Below are 21926 nucleotides of genomic sequence, written 5' to 3' on the forward strand. Positions count from 1 at the left end.
GCAGCTTCAAACTAATGCTAATTATGAACTTTACATTTCTGCCCGAAATCAGTGCCCAAATCTATTCTCCGACTAACCAAAAATTCTTTCATTAATAGAAAATGTCAAAACATGTTGCTTTCTAACTCTTCCCGTGGACTTCTGGCATCTAGCGAAACTTGCTGCTCCTCAACTTCATTCCTTCATCTTTTCCCTCCACTCCCTCAGTCCTGACAACCTGCACCGTCTCATCTATCTCTAAAGGCTGAACTCTTCTCTCAAACTTTTGCAAAAAACTCCACTCTGGACGATTCTGGGCATATTCCTCCTACTCATCCCCCTCTGACTCCTTTATGCCTGTATAAAGTTCTTCAAATTGATGTTTTCTCTGCCCTCTCTGGCCTCAATCCTCAAGGCTTATGGACCTGATGGGTGCCACTCCTATATGTCCTTAAAACTGTGCCTCCGTGCTGTCACCCTGCCTGGTCAAACTCTTTCCTTGCCTCTTGCTACCTGTCAACATCTACCTTTCCCTTCTTGCTGGAAGTATGCCTTCTATACAGCCTGTGCCTAGAAGGGTGACCGCTCCAATCCTCAAACTACCGTCCTATAGCTTTACTTTCTTGTCTATCTAAAGCTTTTGGGTAAATCCTTAACCGGAAGATTCAAAGCACCTTTCCACTTCTGACCTTCCTATCTGATCCTTAAGTATGGGTTCCGCAAGGCGTTCTACTGGTGATTTCTAAGCTAACTAATAACTGACTCTTGGTCATCCTCTCTTAGCCGTTTCCGTGAAACTTTTTGCTATTGCGCTGGACATATCAAAAGCTTTTGATAGGGTCTGGCACAAATCTTCTTACTAAAGCTGCACCTTCCATACAGTTTCTATCCTTCTCTCTGTACCTTTATCTCAGTTTCCTTTCTGTACAATAGTTCTATTTCTGCCGTGGTAGACGGTCACTGTTCTTCCCTAAATCTATTAACAGTGGTGTCCCACAGGGATTTCTGTCCTATCTCCCACTCTTTTCTGTTGTTCATTGATGATCTTCTTTCCAAAACAGGAACTGTCCCTGTCCATTCCTACGCCAATGATTCCACTCTGCATTACACAACTTCTTTTAATAGAAGACCCACCCTTCAGAGGGAACTTAACGACTCAGGCTGGAGCTTGCAGGAACGCCCAGCCTCAGACCTTGCCTATATATTTCAAATTGGTGGCAAGAAGAACCTGGTGTCACTAACTTCTCAAAAAACACGGTTTCTCCACCTATCCACTCGACACAATCTTCCAAACAACTACTCCTATTCTTTGACAACACCCAGCTATCTGCACACTTCCTCAACACTAAACATCCTCGGTCTATCCTTAACTCAAAATCTCAACTGGAAACTTCAGATCTCATCTCTTCACTCAATCCAGCTTCCTCGAGGCTGGGCGTTCTGTACCGTCTCCTTGCCAGTTCTTCTCCCCTGCACAGTTGCTGTCCCTTTACTTTGACCTGGGAGCCTTGTCCGCCTCGTATGGGTATGCATCTCATGTGTGGGCTCCCACTCACCACAGCTCATCTGGACAGGTGGAGGCTAAGGCTCTTCGTCCTCATCCAGCTCTCCTCCTCATACTGATAGTCTTCTACCTCTTAAATTCCGCCACTGTTGCCTCTCTTTCTATCTTCTATCGATATTTCCACTGACATGCTCTTCTGAACACTAACTGCATGCCTCCCCCTCCGCTTGGCCCCGCTGCACTCGACTTTTCTACTCATGCTCATCCCTATACTGTCCAAACCCCCCTTATGCAAGGGATGTAACCAGCATCTTCACTCTTTCATCCCCTCACGCTGGTAAACTCTGGAACAATCTTCCTTCATCTGTATTTCCTCCTGCCTACGACTTGGAACTCTTTCAGAAGAGGAGGTATCAGGACACCTCTCCTCCTGTGTTGATCTTCCTTTCAATACCACCTCTTTTGTTTTACTTTGAGGACTGGCAGCAGTAGCAGGCTTTTTTAATAATAATTGTTTTCTTTTTTTGTGTGCCCTTGAGGCTGCCTCCTTTGTTGTAAAAAAAAAAAAAAAAATCAACTTACCCCAGGCTTATAACAACTTCAGCTGAATAATGGGTAGAGTGTATGATCTGTAAGGACTGGCACACTCTGCAGCTGCACCGACGGAGACCAGGAATATCTGAGTGATCCTGTGCAACCAGAAACTGATGAAGGATAATGACAGTTCCGACTGATGATTAACCCAGAAAATGTTTGTCAAGGACTAGAATATTAAATCATGCCAATAGACCACTTGCTGTGCTTCAGAGTTTCGAGAACTTGTTTAAACATACTTTTGAGTTGCAAGTAACACCAGGCATATTCATATAAAGAGGTTTCGTTTTCAATGTAATTTTTAGATAAAATCTGGCTGTAACAAAGATTCCCCAAAGAGTGTACAACTTACCCCTTGCCGGGGTAGAATTGTTACAGCTTTACCTCCATTAATTAGAGCTGTACTACTTAACGTTTTGTTCTTTTTGCCAGTGATTTCAATAAATGGAGACATTTTCCTAATTAGACTAGGAAACAAACTTCATTTTCAGTAAATCATTGTATGTGACCGAAACTAAAACAACAAAATGAAATTGCCAACAACTAGACCCGGTCTCCCCCTGCTCTAAAGCTTATGAAAGACATAAAACACGTGAATAGCAAGGCGGAAGAGCCCGCCGCCTATCATCTCATACTTCCTTCCCACACTTCCTTCTTACCCTACTGTATCCACTTCCTCTTTCACCCCATTATCTCCCCCTAAAAGTAAGTGAGATTAGTAGTAGACTAATAATAAGTAATATTAGTAGTAGTAGTTGTTATAATAATGTAGTAGTAGTAGCATTAGTAGTAATAGTGATAATACTAATAGTGGAGGAGGAGAAACATTGATATTGGTAGTAAAAAAAATAGTAGTAACAACAGTAGTCGTGGTAAAAGTAGTAGCAGTTTTAGTCGTAATAAGTGGTAATATGGTATTGATAGGCTGAGGAGGGTAAACATAGCTAATGGTAGTAGTAGCTTTCTCTAATTGTTCTTCCCGTGACTTCTGGCATCTAGCCAAAATATTCTCAATTTCACTTCTTCCTCTTTCTCTTCTCTCCTTAACCGGACAGCAGCTTTGCCTTCTCATCTGTCTTTAAGGCTGAACTCTTCGCTCAAACTTTCTGTAGAACTCCAGGACGATTCTGAGCATATTCCTCCTATTCATCCCCCCTCTGACGTCGTTATGCCTGTTATAAGATTCTTCCTAATGATGTTTTCTGCCTCTCTGACCTCCAACTCTCAGAGGCTTATGGACCTGATGGAGTGCCTCCTATTGTCATAAAACTGTGCTTCCGTGCTGACATCCTGCCTGGTCCAAACTCTTTCGTCTCTGCCTATCAACATCTACTTTCCTTCCTGCTGGAAGTAAGCCTTCATACAGCCTGTACCTAGAAGGGTGCTCCAATCCTCAAACTACCGCCCTATAATTTTACTTTCCTGTCTATCTAAAGCTTCTGAATCGATCCTTAACCGGAAGATTCACAAGCACCTTTCCACTTCTAACCTTCTATCTGATCGCCAGTATGGGTTCCGTAAGGGCGTTCTACTAACGATCTTCTTCTCTCTTAACTGACTCTTGGTCATCCTCTCTTAGCCGTTTCGGTGAAACTTTCTGGGTCCAGTTCCGCTAGACATCAAGCTTTTCATAGAGTCTGGCACAAATCTTTGCTTTCTAAACTACCCTCTTTCGGATTATATCCCTCTCTCTGTATCTTTATCTCAGTTTCCTCTCCTTCCGTTCTATCTCTGCAGTGAGCGGTCACTGTTCTTCTCCTAAATCTATTAACTGTGCTGTTCCACAATTCTGTTTTATCACCCACTTCCTATTATTCATCAATGATCTTTTCATAACAAACTATTTGTTATGAATACAGTTAACGACGTCTAGGGGATGATTTGTGTTGGAAAGATAGCCTAACTGTGACACTAACACATAATTGTATGGTTAAGTGAAAGTAAATGGTGATTTACTCGTTATGTAATACTTAACCCAATAAGACAAATAATTTACCCTTGACATCAGAAGAGAACATATGAAAAAATAGGCAATGTTACATGACAAGAGTAAGTGGCTGGTTCACTGAAATTAACTTAGTTAAGAGTTAGAGTTACAAAGAAGGAACCAAATATGAAATTACTGATGGAAGTGTGTGTGTGTGTGTGTGTGTGTGTGTGTGTGTGTGTGTGTGTGTGTGTGTGTGTGTGTGTGTGTGTGTGTGTGTGTGTGTGTGTGTGTGTGTGTGTGTGTGTGTGTGTGTTTGCTCGGAATGAAGAGCCCTTGCATCTTCGGAAAGTGGGCTACCTCAGGTTAGACTGGCTGGGAGTAAGCAGTTGGAGGTGTTATAACCTCGGCAGGCGAGTCGGTCCGAAGTGTGAGCTTCGTGACATTTAGCTGAATGGTGGGTGAAGCTTCGATGTGAAGTCACGAGTCCTCAGTGAATGAGCTGTTGCGGCTGGAGCTTCGAGGATTCGTGCGTGAACTAGTTATTCGTGGTGATGTTGTTTGATGGCGCGCTTCGACTCAGTTGGACGAGAGTACCATAATACCTCCCTGCTTAGGAAGGACGTAACGATTGGAAGGAGTGTAGTAGGTGAGGCGTAAGGATGGTGGGACCCTCGTCATTAGGTATTAGGTGGGCGAGAAAGGGCGTCGGCGATGCAGTTGTCACGTCCTTGATGTGGTGAATTTCGATGGCGTAGGGCTGCAGCAAGAGACCACCGGAGGAGGCGTTGGTTGAGAACTTGTCACGATGAAGGAAGGTCAGGGGTTATGGTCTGTGTATACTTGTGAGGCTGGCTTCCGGCTTGTAAATGGTGTCAAACTTCTGGATGGAGTTTATGATGGCCAGAAGTTCTTTTCCTGATGCTGTAGTTCTTTTGAAGTTTTTTAACTTTGTGGAATGGTAGGCTGGTGAGGTGTAGGATGCCGTCTTTTCTTGGAGGAGGACGGCACCTGAGGCGATGTCACTGGCGTCGGTATGCAGGACGAAGGGCTTGGTGAAGTCAGCAGCCTGCAAGACCGGTCCTTGAGTCAACATATTATTGAGTTGGATGAAGGCTTGCTGGCAGTCTGTGGTCCACTTATTCCCTACGGTTCCGCTTGTGAGCTGGGTCAGAGGGGCAGCAGCTTCTGCAAAGTTGGGGCAAAAGCGGCGGTAAAACCCTGTCATGCCGAGGAAGCTACGCAGCTCCTTGCGGGCAGAGGGAACCGGGTACTGAAGGACGGCAGCGACGTTGGCGGTTTTGGGTTGCACGCAGCCGCTGCCTACCTGGTGGCCCAAATAGGATACAGTTGCTGCTCCAAACGTTGATTTTGCCAGCTTGACTGTGAAGTCGCCTCTTATAGCCTGTGGAGCACTTCTTTGATCTGCTGTATATGGTGTTGCCAGTCATTCATCTATGAGGTCATCTACCCGAGGAAGAGGGTAGGCGTCTGGCACGGTTACGGCGTTCACTCTGCGATAGTCTGTGCAGAAGCGGAGCTGACCGTCCTCCTTGGCAACGAGAAGACGGAGACGCCCATGGAGAACTGCTGGGGACGGCCAAACCCTGTTCGAGTAGATAGTCCACCTCCTTTATTTGTTCCCGCCTCTGAGGTTGAGCCTGTATGGAACCTGGAGAATAGGTGTTGTTCCGTGAAATAGCTGCACATCTTGAGAGAGAACATTTCAAAGTTTTGGGTTTTCTCCAAAGATGGCGTTGAGTTGGTTGAGGCAATGTCCTGAGCTTGTGAGGGAAGATATGAGTAAGGTGTTCATCCAGGTGTTGAAGTATGCAAGAGTCTTGTTGCGTGTCTGTAGGGTGTGTTGTTGTTAACCATTACAGTTAAATCTACAGCCATTTGTATCAACTGAGCAACTCTTAAATTCATCTAATTCATCTGGGTAAGTTGAGGAAGAGAGGAAGGAAGGGTGAGGTGTGAATTTAATGTAAATTCATTTATGTTGTCGGTGTAAAATAATTATATTAATACATAATATGACTGAAGAAATTAATCAACATTTATTTCTAATTGAAGTGGTATACGGTCCCTGAAAGTCAAGATCAAAACCAAGATTGCTCAATGCCCATCAAACGTAGCGTCCTCGTGTGATTGGTGCTGTCATGTTCACACAACAGCTCAGCGAAAGTCACCGCCGAAGGTCTGGGTCCCGAGCAAAATCGTTCCCGTGAAATACCGGCTTTAGTTCGTGATTGCGTGAAGATCAACTGAATATTTTCAGTGATATATTTGAATGTTCGTGAATACAAAAAAAACAGTAGTGGGCACCGATCACTTTTGCTGTTCCGATCTGATCATCCGATCAGTTTGGGCAACTGATCCGATTCCGATCATCCGATCATTTTTAAGTACTGCCGTTCTGATCACCATTCCGATCATCCGATCAATAAAATTTATAATAATTACTATTATCTTTTAAATAAGAATCACAAGAAACACCTATTGCGATAGTGATCATTAATCTCCTATCCTTCTTGATTAAATAGCTTTCTGAATAAAATATATTGGTCCATTAATAAATTAGTTACAAGAAGAACATAAGCAATAAGGTTTTGATTTTAAGTAAGCTGGTGTTGTGTCATCTGTTATCCACGTATCCTAAGACATCCCATCCTGATCTTCGCATGCGCGGAACCCGATGTTTACAAACACAGTGTTGATATCGCAGTTTGTCCAGGCATGATGGTGGCAAGACAGCATGGCAGCTTTTATGGGAAAATGGCCAAATTCAAGAATGACATGGACCCCATAATTCAGATAACCTGCCATTAAATGGAGAATCTGAAACATGATCATCAATCAGAAGAGAGTGTAGGTTATCTCATTTATCACATTTACCGACATACAAGGGGTGCAGGTTATCTCATTCATCACATTTACCAACATATAAGGGGTGTAGGTTACCTCATTTATCACATTTACCGACATACAAGGGGTGTAGTGTAACTCATTTATCACATTTACCGACATACAAGGGGTGTAGGTTATCTCATTTATCACATTTACTGACATACAAGAGGTGTAGGTTATCTCCATTATCACATTTACCGACATACAAGGGGTGTATGTTATCTCATTTATCACATTTACCGACATAGAAAGGGTGTAGGTTATCTCATTTATCACATTTTCCGACATACAAGGGGTGTAGGTTATCTCATTTATCACATTGCCGACATGCAAGAGGTGTAGGTTATCTCATTATCACATTTGCCGACATACAAAGGTGTAGGTTATCTCATTTATCACATTTGCCGACATACAAGGTGTGGTTATCTCATTTATCACATTTACTGACATACAAGGGTGTGGGTATCTCATTTATCACATTTAAAGACATACAAGGGGTGTAGGTTATCTCATTTATCACATTTACTGACATACAAGGGGTGTAGGTTATCTCATTTATCACATTTACCGACATACAAGAGGTGTAGGTTATCTCATTTATCACATTTGCCGACATACAAGGGGTGTAGGTTATCTCATTTATCACATTTACTGACATACAAGGAATATAGGTTATCTCATTTATCACATATACCGACATACAAGGGGTGTATGTTATCTCATTTATCACATTTACCGATATACAAAGGGTGCAGGTTATCTCATTTATCACATTTACCAACATACAAGGGGTGTAGGTTATCTCATTTATCACATTTACCGACATACAAAGGTGTAGGTTATCTCATGTATAACATTTACCGACATACAAGGGGTGCAGGTTATCTCATTTATTACATTTACCGACATACAAGGGGTGGATGTTATCTCATTTATCACATTTACAGACATACAAGGGGTTTAGGTTATCTCATTTATCTCATTTACCAACATACAAAGGTGTAGGTTATCTCATTTATCACATTTACCGACATACAAGGGTGCAGGCTGTCTCATTTATCGCATTTACTGACATACAAAGGGTGTATGTTATCTCATTTATCACATTTACCGACACACAAGGTGTTGGTTATCTCATTTATCACATATACCGACATACAAGGGATGCAGGTTACCTCATTTATCACATATACCGACATACAAGGGGTGTAGGTTATCTCATTTATCACATTTACCGACATACAAGGGGTGTAGGTTATCTCATTTATCACATTTACCGACATACAAGGGGTGTAGGTTATCTCATTTATCACATTAACCGACATACAAGGGGTGTAGGTTATCTCATTTATCACATTTACCGACATACAAGGGGTGTAGGTTATCTCATTTATCACATTTACCGACATACAAGGGGTGCAGGTTATCTCATTTATCACATTTACTGACATACAAGGTTTCAGGTTACCTCATTTATCACATTTACCGACATACAAGGGGTTTAGGGTATCTCATTTTTCACATTTACTGACATACAAGGATAGGCGGTGGCTGAGTGATTAGCGTGCGGGGCCAGCATTCATCACGCCATGGACAATGTCGATTCGAATCCCCACGCTACCACCTGGTATTTTTTAGTCACCGCCGAGTGGCTTAAGACTACTCACAGGCTGTCCAGAAGACCACCTATCATCCCGGATTCTAGAAGAAACCGTACAAGCGAATAAAAAATGAGTTCCAGGGGGCAGCATGAGCCAAGCATAACTAGCGCCACTATAAAAATTGCCTGCGCCATGACGGGCTTGGGCCGACCACCAGGCCCCTGAAGAAAGCCTACCGGCGCTATAGGCTGAGATGTAAACAACAAAAATATTTTACCTCATTTATCACATTTACCGACATACAAGGGGTGTAGGGTACCTCATTTATCACATTTACCGACATACAAGGTGTGTAGGGTACCTCATTTATCACATTTACCGACATTCAATGGGTGTAGGGTATCTCATTAATCACATTTACCGAGATACGAGGGGTGTAGGTTATCTCATTTATCACATTTACCGACATACAAGGGGTGCAGGTTATCTCATAAATCACATTTACCGAGATACAAGGGGTGCAGGTTATCTCATTTATCACATTTACCGACATACAAGGGGTGCAGGTTATCTCATTTATCACATTTACCGACATACAAGGGGTGTAAGTAATCTCATTTATCACATTTACCGACATACAAGGGGTGCAGGTTATCTCATAAATCTCATTTACCGAGATACAAGGGGTGCAGGTTATCTCATTTATCACATCTACCGACATACAAGGGGTGCAGGTTATCTCATTTATCACATATACCGACATACAAGGGGTGCAGGTTATCTCATTTATCACATTTACCGACATACAAGGGGTGCAGGTTATCTCATTTATCACATTTACCGACATACAAGGGGACCAGGTTATCTCATGTATCACATTTACCGACATACAAGGGGTGCAGGTTATCTCATTTATCACATTTACCGACATACAAGGCGTGTAGGTTATCTCATTTATCACATTTACCGACATACAAGGCGTGTAGGTTATCTCATTTATCACATTTACCGACATACAAGGGGTGCAGGTTATCTCATTTATCACATTTACCGACATACAAGGGGACCAGGTTATCTCATTTATCACATTTACCGACATACCTCATTTACTGACATACAAAGGGTGCAGGAAGAAACTTTCATATTTCAAGCAATTTTCAAATTCAAAACATACGTCAACATTTACTTTTAAAAAGATAAAAAAAAAAAAAAAAATTCAGGTGGAACATATCGCGATAGGCAGTCGACAAAGACACGGTACCGTGTCGCAATTCATCCACCTCTTGTTTGTAAGCAAATCCCGCGCATGCGTAGATTGGATGGGATGTCTTAGGATACGTGGATGGCAGATGACACCACACCGGGTAGGGCACGTAGCAATGGGTTTAAGTTGGATAAGTTCAGGTTCAACAAAGACATGGGCAAGAATTGATTTACCAGCAGTAGTGGATGAGTGGAACAGAAGTAGAAGTCGTGTGGTGAGCGCCAACACGATAGATACATTCAGAGGTTAGATAAGTTCTTGGATGGGAGGGTATGGGGCGTTAGTTTGGTGCCGTGGTCTGGGCCAATGTCAATAAAACTATTTAGACATTAGTCTGGGCGGCATGTTGCACTGTCTCGAGACCTCCTTCCTCCTCCTCCTCTTGCTGCGGGGGGAACCCGACGGGTGGGCGGGGGGGTGTCGAAGGAAGGAATAAATTAACGATCAATAATTATCGCTTAATTTTATAGATAATGACGCTTATTGAAGTAACTATTTAGCAACATGTATAAAAGTAATTGTAAGAATTATGCAGTCCCTTGTTGCCATGACAACGTTGACCACTTTTTTTTCTGTGATCGGTGATCGGAAGTTAGTTTGTGAAGTTCCGATCTCCACAGTCCGATTACCTTTTACAACGATGATCCAGTCTTTGCATTCCGATCGTCAAGTGCTGTTCCGATCAGATCGGAAGATCGGACGATCGGACTGATGATCGGAAGTGCCCAGCTCTGCAAAAAACCCTTAAGTTATTTTATATGAACCGCAAACGTGCCGATTTGCATCGATAATCTACCATATAAACACACGAAAGAACAATTTGTATATCAAATAGTATAGTCTGAATATACTCGAACGATTCATAACCCTTCAGATACCCATATTTCATCTCATTCAGGTACATAAAGTGACATCCGTCTCTGCAAGTGTCTTTACATAAGGAGTTTTTGATGTGTTGCATATAAACAGCACAGGTAACAATATTCTAAATAGCCAAGCATAGCATTCAACAGTTACTATTTACTATTTCATGTTATTTCAGATAATATATATAAATATATATATATATATATATATATATATATATATATATATATATATATATATATATATATATATATATATATATATATATATATATATATATATATATATATATATATATATATATATATATATATATATATATATATATATATATATATATATATATATATATATATATATATATATATATATATATATATATATATATATATATATATATATATATATATATATATATATATATATATATATATATATATATATATATATATATATATATATATATATATATATATATATATATATATATATATATATATAAATACTGGAGTATGGAGGTCTGTGCCAGTCGGGTCTGTGCCTAAGCCCCGCGTTAAATCTCATAACACACAAACAGAGTGTTTAAATGGCGGGCCGTAGTTCAAATTTTCCCGCCAGTACCGTTCCAGTGTTGTGTTTGCGCCAGGGAGAGAGAGGCAGTGCGTCTTCCGCTATACTGAGGTAAGTTGTCTTCCGCTAACTGTTTCGTTAACACACATGAATATCAGTGTTAGTCACTGCTACCTATTTTGATACAAAACTGACATAACTTGTCAATCAATTCTTTGTTATAATACATGACTGTCAAATGGTTGAGGATAAACATGCCTGAGTGTCAGCAAATAGGAGAGGGCGTGGGTAGCGCGCAAACCCGCCACAAACGCTCATGGCGGGTCGCGCGCCCACCAGGCAAAAGCAACACTAGGCTAGAGTGCTTGTTTTGTTTTTGTTTTCTCTTTTTAGGCTATCTGCATTTTCAGTTTTTTTTTTTTTGGAAAAAATGAAAAAAAAAATATTATTCCATTATGCATGTTAATTTGTATTTTTGCTCTGATCCTTTTCAACAGCCCTTGCTGAAATGGCATCAACACAGCGGTACAAACAAGAACAAGTGGAGAAAGCTGTGGAGCTGGTAAGATCTAAACAGATGTCCCTGAATGCCGCCTCCAAAACTTTTGGTATCCCTTACGCCACCCTTGGGGATAAGGTCAGGGGAAGAAGACCTATGCAGCCTGCTCCCAAAACAGTTCTGTCAATGGAAGAGGAGAAGAAGCTAGTAGATTGGCTGATTGAAGTGTCTAAACAAGGTTTGGACGGACCAAGACGACCTCAAAGACATGGTGAAAACCATTCTCGATGATAGGGAAGAGAGGACTGTCTTCAAAACAACCGCCCTGGAAAGGATTGGATGCGAGCCTTTTCAAGAGGCATCAGAGATACAGGAAAGAATTGGACAACCACTTGGCCGTGAGAGAGCAATTGTGACAAACGGATGCTCTTGGTGAATGGTTTGAGCAATTGTAACATTACCTGGTCACCATCGATCCCACTTTTTTGTCCTCTCCTTACCGGTTCTTTAATGGTGATGAAAGTGTTTTTAATATATGTCCAAAGACAAAGAAAATCATCAGCATGACAGGAGCAAAACACGTCTACTCTGTCACAAGTGGCAAACGGCAGCAAGTGACAATGTTGGCCTGCTCCTCTGCCATGGGGCAGTACCTTCCACCGCTGCTGATCTTTCCCTACACCAGAGATCCTCGCTTCAATGCGTTGGAAGGTTTGAAGAGCTTTCAAAAACTCAAATGGTTGGATCACTGAGGTGGTCTTTCTTAGCTTTCTGAGGACATCTTCATTCCCAAAGTGGGAGAAAAGCGACCAGTGGTGCTGTTTGTGGACAGCCATTCCAGCCATCATTCCCTGGCAATCTGCACGCTGTGTAACGAGAATGGTGTCATCCTTTACTGCCTGAAGGCGCATGCCAGTCACCTTATCCAGCCACTGGATCAAGCTTTCTTTGGGGCAATCAAACTAGCATGGAGTGAAGCCGTCAGAAAGTTTCAGTACCAAACTGGAGAGTGTCACCATGTGCACGTTTGCCCGCACACTAAAAAAGCTTGGGACACTACAGCACGACCAGAGCTTGCTTACAAGGGATTTGTTAAGTCTGGGATCTATCCTTTTTAACCCTGAGGTTGTACTCAACTCAGACAAGCTGAAGCCAAGCTGCAGTTTCTCCAGCTGCTCCAGTCCTCTCCCTACCTCAGCATCTTTTGGCATCACTGCTCTTCCCATGTACCCCAACAATCTCAACCTCTGTTCCTTCTGCTTCACCAGCAGCCAAATCCAAGTTCCCTGGGCCAGAACAAAGAACTCCTCTCTCAGCATTCTCAACATTTTGAGCTGATGAAGCTGAGCCTGTCATTAGGGAAGAACAACTCTAAAATTCATGAAGCGGTACGAGGAGCGATACGACATGGATGACCCACCCTATGAAGACTGGAAGGTGTTGTTGGAGAAAACCTTACAGCCTGCCTCCTGACAGTCCCTGCCTTCCACATCCCAGCCTGCCTCACAACCCTGCCTTCCACATACCAGGCTGCCTCCCTGACCCTGCCTTCCACATCCCAGCCTGCCTCACAACCCCTGCCTTCCACATCCCAGCCTGCCTCACAACCCTTGCCTTCCACATCCCAGCCTGCTCCACAACCCCTGCCTTCCACATCCCAGCCTGCCTCACAACCCTTGCCTTCCACATCCCAGCCTGCTCCACAACCCCTGCCTTCCACATCCCAGCCTGCCTCACAACCTCTGCCTTCTACAAAGAAAAATTCCAAAACGATTGATGATTACCTCACGCTGCCCTCATTCCCGAAGAAAAAAGGATTAAAAAAGACCATCGCAGTATTGCCATGCTCAATAAGCGGTGTTGAGTACCGGCAAATGATTGAAGAGCAACAGAGAAAGAAACGAGAGGAGGAGAGGAGAAAATGGAAAGAAAAGAAAGAGAGAGAGAGAAAAAAATTATAGAACAAGAAGCTGAAGCAAAGAGAAAGAGAATGGAGGAAAAGAAAAGGCAGAAGGAAAACAACAGGAAAGAAAAAGAAAAGAGAAAAAGGAAAGAAAAACGATTCAGGACACTTCAGTATGTTTCCCAAAAGCAGAAAGACAAGGAAATAGAAACTTCAGAGAGTGCGGATGAGCCAGTCTTGGACGATGACTCGGATGATGTAATTGATGATATGAACGAGCTCTGTGGAAAATGTCAATGTGAAACAAAATGAAAGTTAAGGATAAAATGTGTATTGTGTGACAGCTGGTGGCATGCAGAATGTCTGAGTGAGATGAATTTGAGTGAAAAGTCTCAGGAGGACATTGATACAATGGATACTGAGTTTTTTTGTAATAAATGTAATTAGGCTATTTTGATACTGTTGAATGATATTTTTCACGGAGTATTCTTAAGATGTTCGTTTCGATTTCTGAAAGGCATTTATTTGTTATTTTGACACTGTTAAATGAAACATTTCACGGAATATTCTTAAGATTTTCGTTTTTAACTCTGTGAGACATTTATTTGTTATTTTGATACTGGTAAATGAAACTTTTCCCGGAGTATTGTTAAGATTTTTGTTTTGAACTCTGTGGGACATTTATTTGTTTATGATATTCATAACTAAAAGCACAGTTTTATGTTTGTCAATACACTATTTAAAAAATAAAAAAAGTTAGTTTGCAATCTTTCATTTATTTGTCCCAAGCTTTTACTCCTTGAGAGGCAAGAGGATTTATTAACTACCTATTGAGAGTGATTTTGATAGCTTGTAGATTAAAACAAAGAACTTAAGGCACCTAGCGCGATGACCCGACATGCCATAGCGCACTGACCCCCCCCTGGCGCAACCCCCTACTCAACCTAGCCCTTAGACCCCGCTCCCTGGCGCACAGACCCTACCTAACTTTCCCTTACTTACAGTGCACAATCAGGAAACTGCAGCGATTGAGGGTAGCGCGTTACCCGCCATCATGAGCAGACAAAATTTTACACTCCTTGTTAAAATTTCGTTTTGTATTCAAGTCTGGTTTTTTTTTATAATTTTTTTTTATGCTTAGGTTAGAGCAAACTGCCTCCTCTACTCTCTCTCTCTCTCTCTCTCTCTCTCTCTCTCTCTCTCTCTCTCTCTCTCTCTCTCTCTCTCTCTCTCTCTCTCTCTCTCTCTCTCTCTCTCTCTCTCTATATATATATATATATATATATATATATATATATATATATATATATATATATATATATATATATATATATATATATATATATATATATATATATATATATATATATATATATATATATATATATATATATATATATATATATATATATATATATATATATATATATATATATATATATATATATATATATATATATATATATATATATATATATATATATATATATATATATATATATCTATATATATATTTACATGCAGTAAATTATTAAGACGTCATTTACATGCACTTGCAGAGACAGATATCTTTTAATATACCTGAAATGAGCTATCAATCGATGAATTTGAAGAAAAAAATAGATCGTTCGAGCATCATGTGACTATGTTACTTGATACAAGTTAGTCTTTTCGTGTGCTTGCATGTTAGTTATCGATGCAAGTGACAGTTGTTTTTTGTTCACATAAATATTCAAATATATTATTGAAAAATAAGCTTGAATGTCTATCACAACAGTTGATTTTCACGTATTCACGGACTAGAAATGAGCAGTTGCCACATTCATCAAAATTCCCGCTTTGTTGGTGGACAGACGGAATGAAACGGACTCTAGTAGTGGTGCAGTGTGCGGTCGGTGGTCAGTAGGACACTTTGATAACGTATGGTTATTACTAGACCCTTAAGAGTGTGTCTCTTCCCCTCCCCCACTTAGGAAGGACGGCCCTCCTCTTGGCTGCTATGCGGCGCAGTGCTGAGTGTGTGTCTGCCCTCATACCCTCCAGTGACCTTAACGCCAAGGACGAGGATGGCCACACACCCCTCCACTTGGCTGCTCAGCGAGACAGTGCTGAGTGTGTGTTTGCACTCATACCCTCCAGTGACCTTAACGCCAAGGACGAGGATGGCCTCACACCCCTCCACTTGGCTGCTATGCGGGGCAGTGCTGAGTGTGTGTCTGCCCTCATACCCTCCAGTGACCTTAACGCCAAGGACAAGGATGGCCTCACACCCCTCTACTTAGCTGCTAGGGTAGGCAGTGCTGAGTGTGTTTCTGCACTCATAACCTCCAATGACCTTAACTCCACGGACAGGTATGGCCGCACACCCCTGCACTTGGCTGCTATGGGGGCAGTGCTGAGGTGTGTGTCTGCCTCATACCCTCCAGTGACCTTGACGCCAAGGAAGAGGATGGCCGCACACCCATCCACTTGGCTGCTATGCGGGGCAGTGCTGAGTGTGTGTCTGGCCTCATACCCTTCAGTGACCTTAACGCCAAGGACAGGTATGGCCACACACCCCTCCACTTGGCTGCTATGCGGGGCAGTGCTGAGTGTGTGTCTGCCCTCATACCCTCCAGTGACCTTAACGCCAAGGACGAGGATGGCCGCACACCCCTCCACTTGGCTGCTATGCGGGGCAGTGCTGAGTGTGTGTCTGCCCTCATACCCTCCAGTAACCTTAACGCCAAGGACAGGTATGGCTCCACACCCCTCCACTTGGCTGCTCAGCGCGTCAGTGCTGAGTGTGTGTCTGCCCTCATACCCTCCAGTGACCTTAACGCCAAGGACAGGTATGGCCGCACACCCCTCCACTTGGCTGCTGAGCGGGGCAGTGCTGAGTGTGTGTCTGCCCTCCTTCCTCAGTGACCTTAACGCCAAGGACAGGTGGCCCACACCCCTCCACTTGGCTGTTGAGCAGGGGCAGTGCTGGTGTGTGTCTGCCCTCATACCCTCCAGTGACCTTAACGCCAAGGACAGGTATGGCCGCACACCCTTCCACTTGGCTGCTGGCAGGGGCAGTGCTGAGTGTGTGTCTGCCTCATACCCTCCAGTGACCTTAACGCCAGGACAGGTATGGCCGCACACCCTCCACTTGGCTGCTTTGTGGGGCAGTGCTGAGTGTGTGTCTGCCCTCATACCCTCCAGTGACCTTAACGCCAAGGACGAGGATGGCCACACACCCCTCCTCTTGGCTGCTATGCGGGGCAGTGCTGAGTGTGTGTCTGCCCTCATACCCTCCAGTGACCTTAACGCCAAGGACAGGTATGGCCACACACCCCTCCACTTGGCTGCTATGCGGGGCAGTGCTGAGTGTGTGTCTGCCCTCATACCCTCCAGTGACCTTAACGCCAAGGACGAGGATGGCCACACACCCCTCCACTTGGCTGCTATGCGGGGCAGTGCTGAGTGTGTGTCTGCCCTCATACCCTCCAGTGACCTTAATGCCCAGGATGAGAATGGCCGCACACCCCTCCACTTGGCTGTTGAGCGGGGCAGTGATGAGTGTGTGTCTGCCCTCATACCCTCCAGTGACCTTAACGCCAAGGACCAGGATGGCCACACACCCCTCCTCTTGGCTGCTATGCGGCGCAGTGCTGAGTGTGTGTCTGCCCTCATACCCTCCAGTGACCTTAACGCCAAGGACGAGGATGGCCACACACCCCTCCACGTGGCTGCTATGCGGGGCAGTGCTGAGTGTGTGTCTGCCCTCATACCCTCCAGTGACCTTAACGCCAAGGACAAGGATGGCCACACACCCCTCCACTTGGCTGCTATGCGGGGCAGTGCTGAGTGTGTGTCTGCCCTCATACCCTCCAGTGACCTTAACGCCAAGGACAGGTATGGCTCCACACCCCTCCACTTGGCTGATATGCTGGGCAGTGCTGAGTGTGTCTGCCTCATACCTCCAGTGACCTTAACGCCAAGGACAGGTATGGCCGCACACCCCTCCACTTGGCTGCTATGGGGGGCAGTGCTGAGTGTGTGTCTGCCCTCATACCCTCCAGTGACCTTAACGCCAAGGACGAGGATGGCCACACACCCCTCCACTTGGCTGCTAAGCGGGGCAGAGCTGAGTGTGTGTCTGCCCTCATACCCTCCAGTGACCTTAACGCCAAGAACAAGGATGGCCACACACCCCTCCTCTTGGCTGCTATGCGGGGCAGTGCTGAGTGTGTGTTTGCCCTCATACCCTCCAGTGACCTTAACGCCAAGGACAAGGATGGCCGCACACCCCTCCACTTGGCTGCTATGCAGGGCAATGCTGAGTGTGTGTCTGCCCTCATACCCTCCAGTGACCTTAATGCCCAGGATGAGAATGGCCGCACATCCCTCCACTTGGCTGCGGAGGAAGGGCATCTGAAGGTGGTCCGGCGGCTGACGAAGAAGGACGTGAAGGCCCTCACCATCAGGGACAAAAGAGGAAGAACCCCTCTGGACGTGGCCACGATGCGCGGCAACACTGAGATGGAGGAATGGCTGGAGAAGAGGAGCGGCGCGGTGCACCTGAACGCCGCCCGCTGCCTGCACCTCATGGTGAGTACTGGCGGGAGGGTGGCGGCGCTGGGGCTGTTGTTGTTGTTGTTGTTGTTGGTGGTGGTGGTGGTGTTATTGTTGTTGATGTTGTTGTTGTTGTTGGTGGTGGTGGTGGTGACTGGTGGTGTTATTGTTGTTGATGGTGTCGTTGTTGTTATTGTTGTTGTTGCTTTTCTTGTAGCTGTTGTTTTTCTTGTAGCTGTTGTTTTCTTTTTCTTATTTTCTTTAACTATTATTTTCATTATTATTTTCATTACTATTATTAATATAATTATTAGTTTTATTAATATTATTATAACTATTGTTATTATTATTATTATTATTATTATTATTATTATTATTATTAATATTATTATTATTATTATTATTAATATTATTATATTTATTATTACTATCATTATTATTATTATTATCATTATTATTATTATTATTATTATTATTATTATTATTATTATTATTATTATTATTATTATTATTATTATTATTATTATTATTATTATTATTATTAGTAGTAGTAGTAGTAGTAGTAGTAGTAGAAGTATCACTATTATGAAAATTATTATTATTATTATTATAATCATTATTATTGTTATTATAATTATTATTATTATTATTATTATTATTATTATTATTATTATTATTATTATTATTATCATCATTATTATCATCATTATTATTTTCATTATATTATTATTATTATTATTATTATTATTATTATTATTATTATTATTATTATTATTATCATCATCATTATTATCATCATTATTATTTTCATTATATTATTATTATTATTATTATTATTATTATTATTATTATTATTATTATTATTATTATTATTATCATCATTATTATCATCATTATTATTTTCATTATATTATTATTATTATTATTATTATTATTATTATTATTATTATTATTATTATTATTATTATTATTATTATTATTATTATTATTATTATTATTATTATTATTATTATTATTATTATTATTATTATTATTATTATATTTTTATTTGCATATCCATTAATGATTGTTCATATATTTCTTGTCTATTTCGTTCACTGATATCTAATGCAGCCATTTTGTCCTCTGTACTAGCCAGGCAGAAACCGTGAAGCCCAGAGCGCCGCAATCTTTGGACTCCCTCCGGCCGAAATATTTATTTAAAAGTTCAGGCATCAGCGCCCGCTGAGTGGCAGTGGTAGTAATCCGTGATGAAACAGTTCCTCACACGTTTATTGGATTTTCCAACGCCATAGCTTCTAGGTTTCCATTTGTTCATATAAAAAAAAAAAACATTCGTTACTTGTACAAAGACTTCATCCAAAAAGCAATAATTTGCTCGCATTATTTGACTGTAACATTCTCTGAAGAGCGTATGTGGTAGCCGATGCGTTTGGTTGTGAAATCTTATTTGGATGGGCGGAAGAATAAATGCCACATCCAACAGGAAATAATCTTAAATAATGTACTGCGTTGAATATATATTACAGTTAACCAATAAACGTTGCGGGGGACATAAAACAGGCAGCCCACATTGTTGTCTTTCAGATTCAAAACAGGAAACAATTAGTTAGAAAGGTAACTAAAGAAAAATATTTCATACAATGACTTCATTTTTGTTTAATTTCTCGCAAACTGTAGCATTTGTTCTATCCCACCCCGATCAATAATACTTCAAAACAAAACATATCATAGATGCTATTTACAGCATGTTATGGTTGAATAATGCGAATAAAAATGTGCAAAATAAGGAAACAGTTAACATGAAAAACGATGAAAACTAGAAGTTAGGCCATTGGGAAATTCAGCATACGTTTGTAATGAAGTGTTTTATCACCTCTACTGCCACTCAGGGAGCGGTGATGCATAATCTTTATTTAAATACTTGGCGCGAGGGAATCAAAAGATGGCGGTGTCACGGGCAAAATTGAGCCTCGGGCAAAATTGAGCCCGGGCATCCACATGCCTCTGTTATCTTGGCTCAAGCTCGTGTATGTGGGCTTCTTTTCGACTGATATGGCGTCTAGAGCTAGCATGATCATCATTCTTTATTATGATGACAAGGACCATGTCAAAATTTGCCTCATTAAATAAGAAATTACATACAGTTCGGCAGCTTTTCCTCGTCGCCAAGCCATCCCCCAGCAGCGCTCCGACACCCATGATCGCACATTCATTTTTCTCAGAAAATAGGATACCAGTCACATTTACATCAACATATTTCCACAGGTGAATACTTAGGCCATGTTCACACCTAGTTGCGACACCTGAGATTCATTAATAATGACAGGGGAAGGAAAAATATAGGCCCCTGTCATTGGCAAAATTGAGCCTTGGGCAGAATTGAGCCTGGGCATCTATATGCCTCAGATTTCTTCGCTATTATATGTTGTAAGATCGTTCTGTTGGCATGTATGGGTAAATTAACGCTTTCTATTTCTACATATAGAAGGAAAACGCAAAATTTGCCCTAGTAAATCAGAAATTACATAAAGTTTGGCAGCTTTTTCTCGTCGCCAAGCCATCCTCCAGCAGCGCTCCGACACCCATGATCGCACATTCATTTTTCACTAAAAAATAGGATACCAATCACATTTGCATCGACATATTTCCACAGGTGAATACTTAGGCCATGTTCACACCAAGTTGTGACACCTGAGATTCATTAATTATGACAGGGGAAGGAAAAATGTAGGGCCTTCCTTGTCTCTAATTTAGCGACGTTGATGAAACCGTACACGACCTGAGATGGTACCAAGGACCAAGGCGTCTGGCGATAAAAGAAAATTTAAATGTCAAAGACAGCTGAGATGATCATTTCAATATTTCATGCCGTAATTGTACCTCCGATCTGATATTGAAGTTTTTTTTTTTTTTTGCAGAACACAGTATAGATTACGTAGTTTACATCATGTGAATATTAATATGAATGTTTTTACAGTGTTGTTAATTAAGGTGAGGATAGGTGTTAATATGCGATCAGAATTGATATATAATGGCTCTACACAATATCATACGTAGGTATCGTTCTTCATATATATATATATATATATATATATATATATATATATATATATATATATATATATATATATATATATATATATATATATATATATATATATATATATATATATATATATATATATATATATATATATATATATATATATATATATATATATATATATATATATATATATATATATATATATATATATATATATATATATATATATATATATATATATATATATATATATATATATATATATATATATATATATATATATATATATATATGTGTGTGTGTGTGTGTGTGTGAGATTTTAAAGAGCGATGTTCTGTTAGGCAACACTTGATAGGGCAACTAACCTAACATGGATAAACCACAAATCTGTTAATGAATACTCACCAATGCTTTTCAAAACATTAAATCATGATAAAGTACTTACATTACCTGTGCCTAGGAAATATGATTAACCTGAGAGTCAATACATGATATTTTTTTTTTTTTTGACAACAAAGGAGGCAGCTCAAGGGCACAGAAAAAAAAAGAAAACAATAATAAAAAAAGCCCGCTACTCGCTGCTCCTAAAAAAGAAACAAAAGAGGTGTCCAAAAGCAAGGTCAAATTCGGGAGGAGAGATGTCCTGATACCCTCCTCTTGAAAAAGTTCAAGTCGTAGGCAGGAGGAAATACAGATGAAGGAAGATTGTTCCAGAGTTTA

The 21926-nt window shown here is 41.3% G+C and overlaps 1 protein-coding gene and 1 long non-coding RNA gene across 2 annotated transcripts; one reads left to right on the forward strand and one right to left on the reverse strand.

Moving 5' to 3' along the window:
• Positions 1–15492: 15492 nt before the first annotated feature.
• Positions 15493–17532, reverse strand: LOC126990558 (uncharacterized). The gene is made up of 5 exons (XR_007744533.1): positions 17481–17532; positions 16905–17096; positions 16145–16240; positions 15762–15857; positions 15493–15665 (listed from the first exon to the last, which is right to left on the reverse strand). It is a non-coding gene; the product is annotated as an uncharacterized LOC126990558 (long non-coding RNA).
• A 35-nt stretch (positions 17533–17567) lies between these two features.
• On the forward strand, positions 17568–18193 carry LOC126990557 (serine/threonine-protein phosphatase 6 regulatory ankyrin repeat subunit B-like; the record flags this gene model as incomplete). Its single annotated transcript, XM_050849171.1, is given in 1 exon segment — positions 17568–18193. A coding segment is annotated over 1 exon segment (573 nt), but the record flags the coding sequence as incomplete, so codon positions are not given.
• Between the last annotated feature and the right edge of the window lie 3733 nt (positions 18194–21926).

This window comes from Eriocheir sinensis, unplaced genomic scaffold (genome assembly GCF_024679095.1).
Source record: "Eriocheir sinensis breed Jianghai 21 unplaced genomic scaffold, ASM2467909v1 Scaffold1746, whole genome shotgun sequence".
NCBI lineage: Eukaryota > Metazoa > Arthropoda > Malacostraca > Decapoda > Varunidae > Eriocheir > Eriocheir sinensis.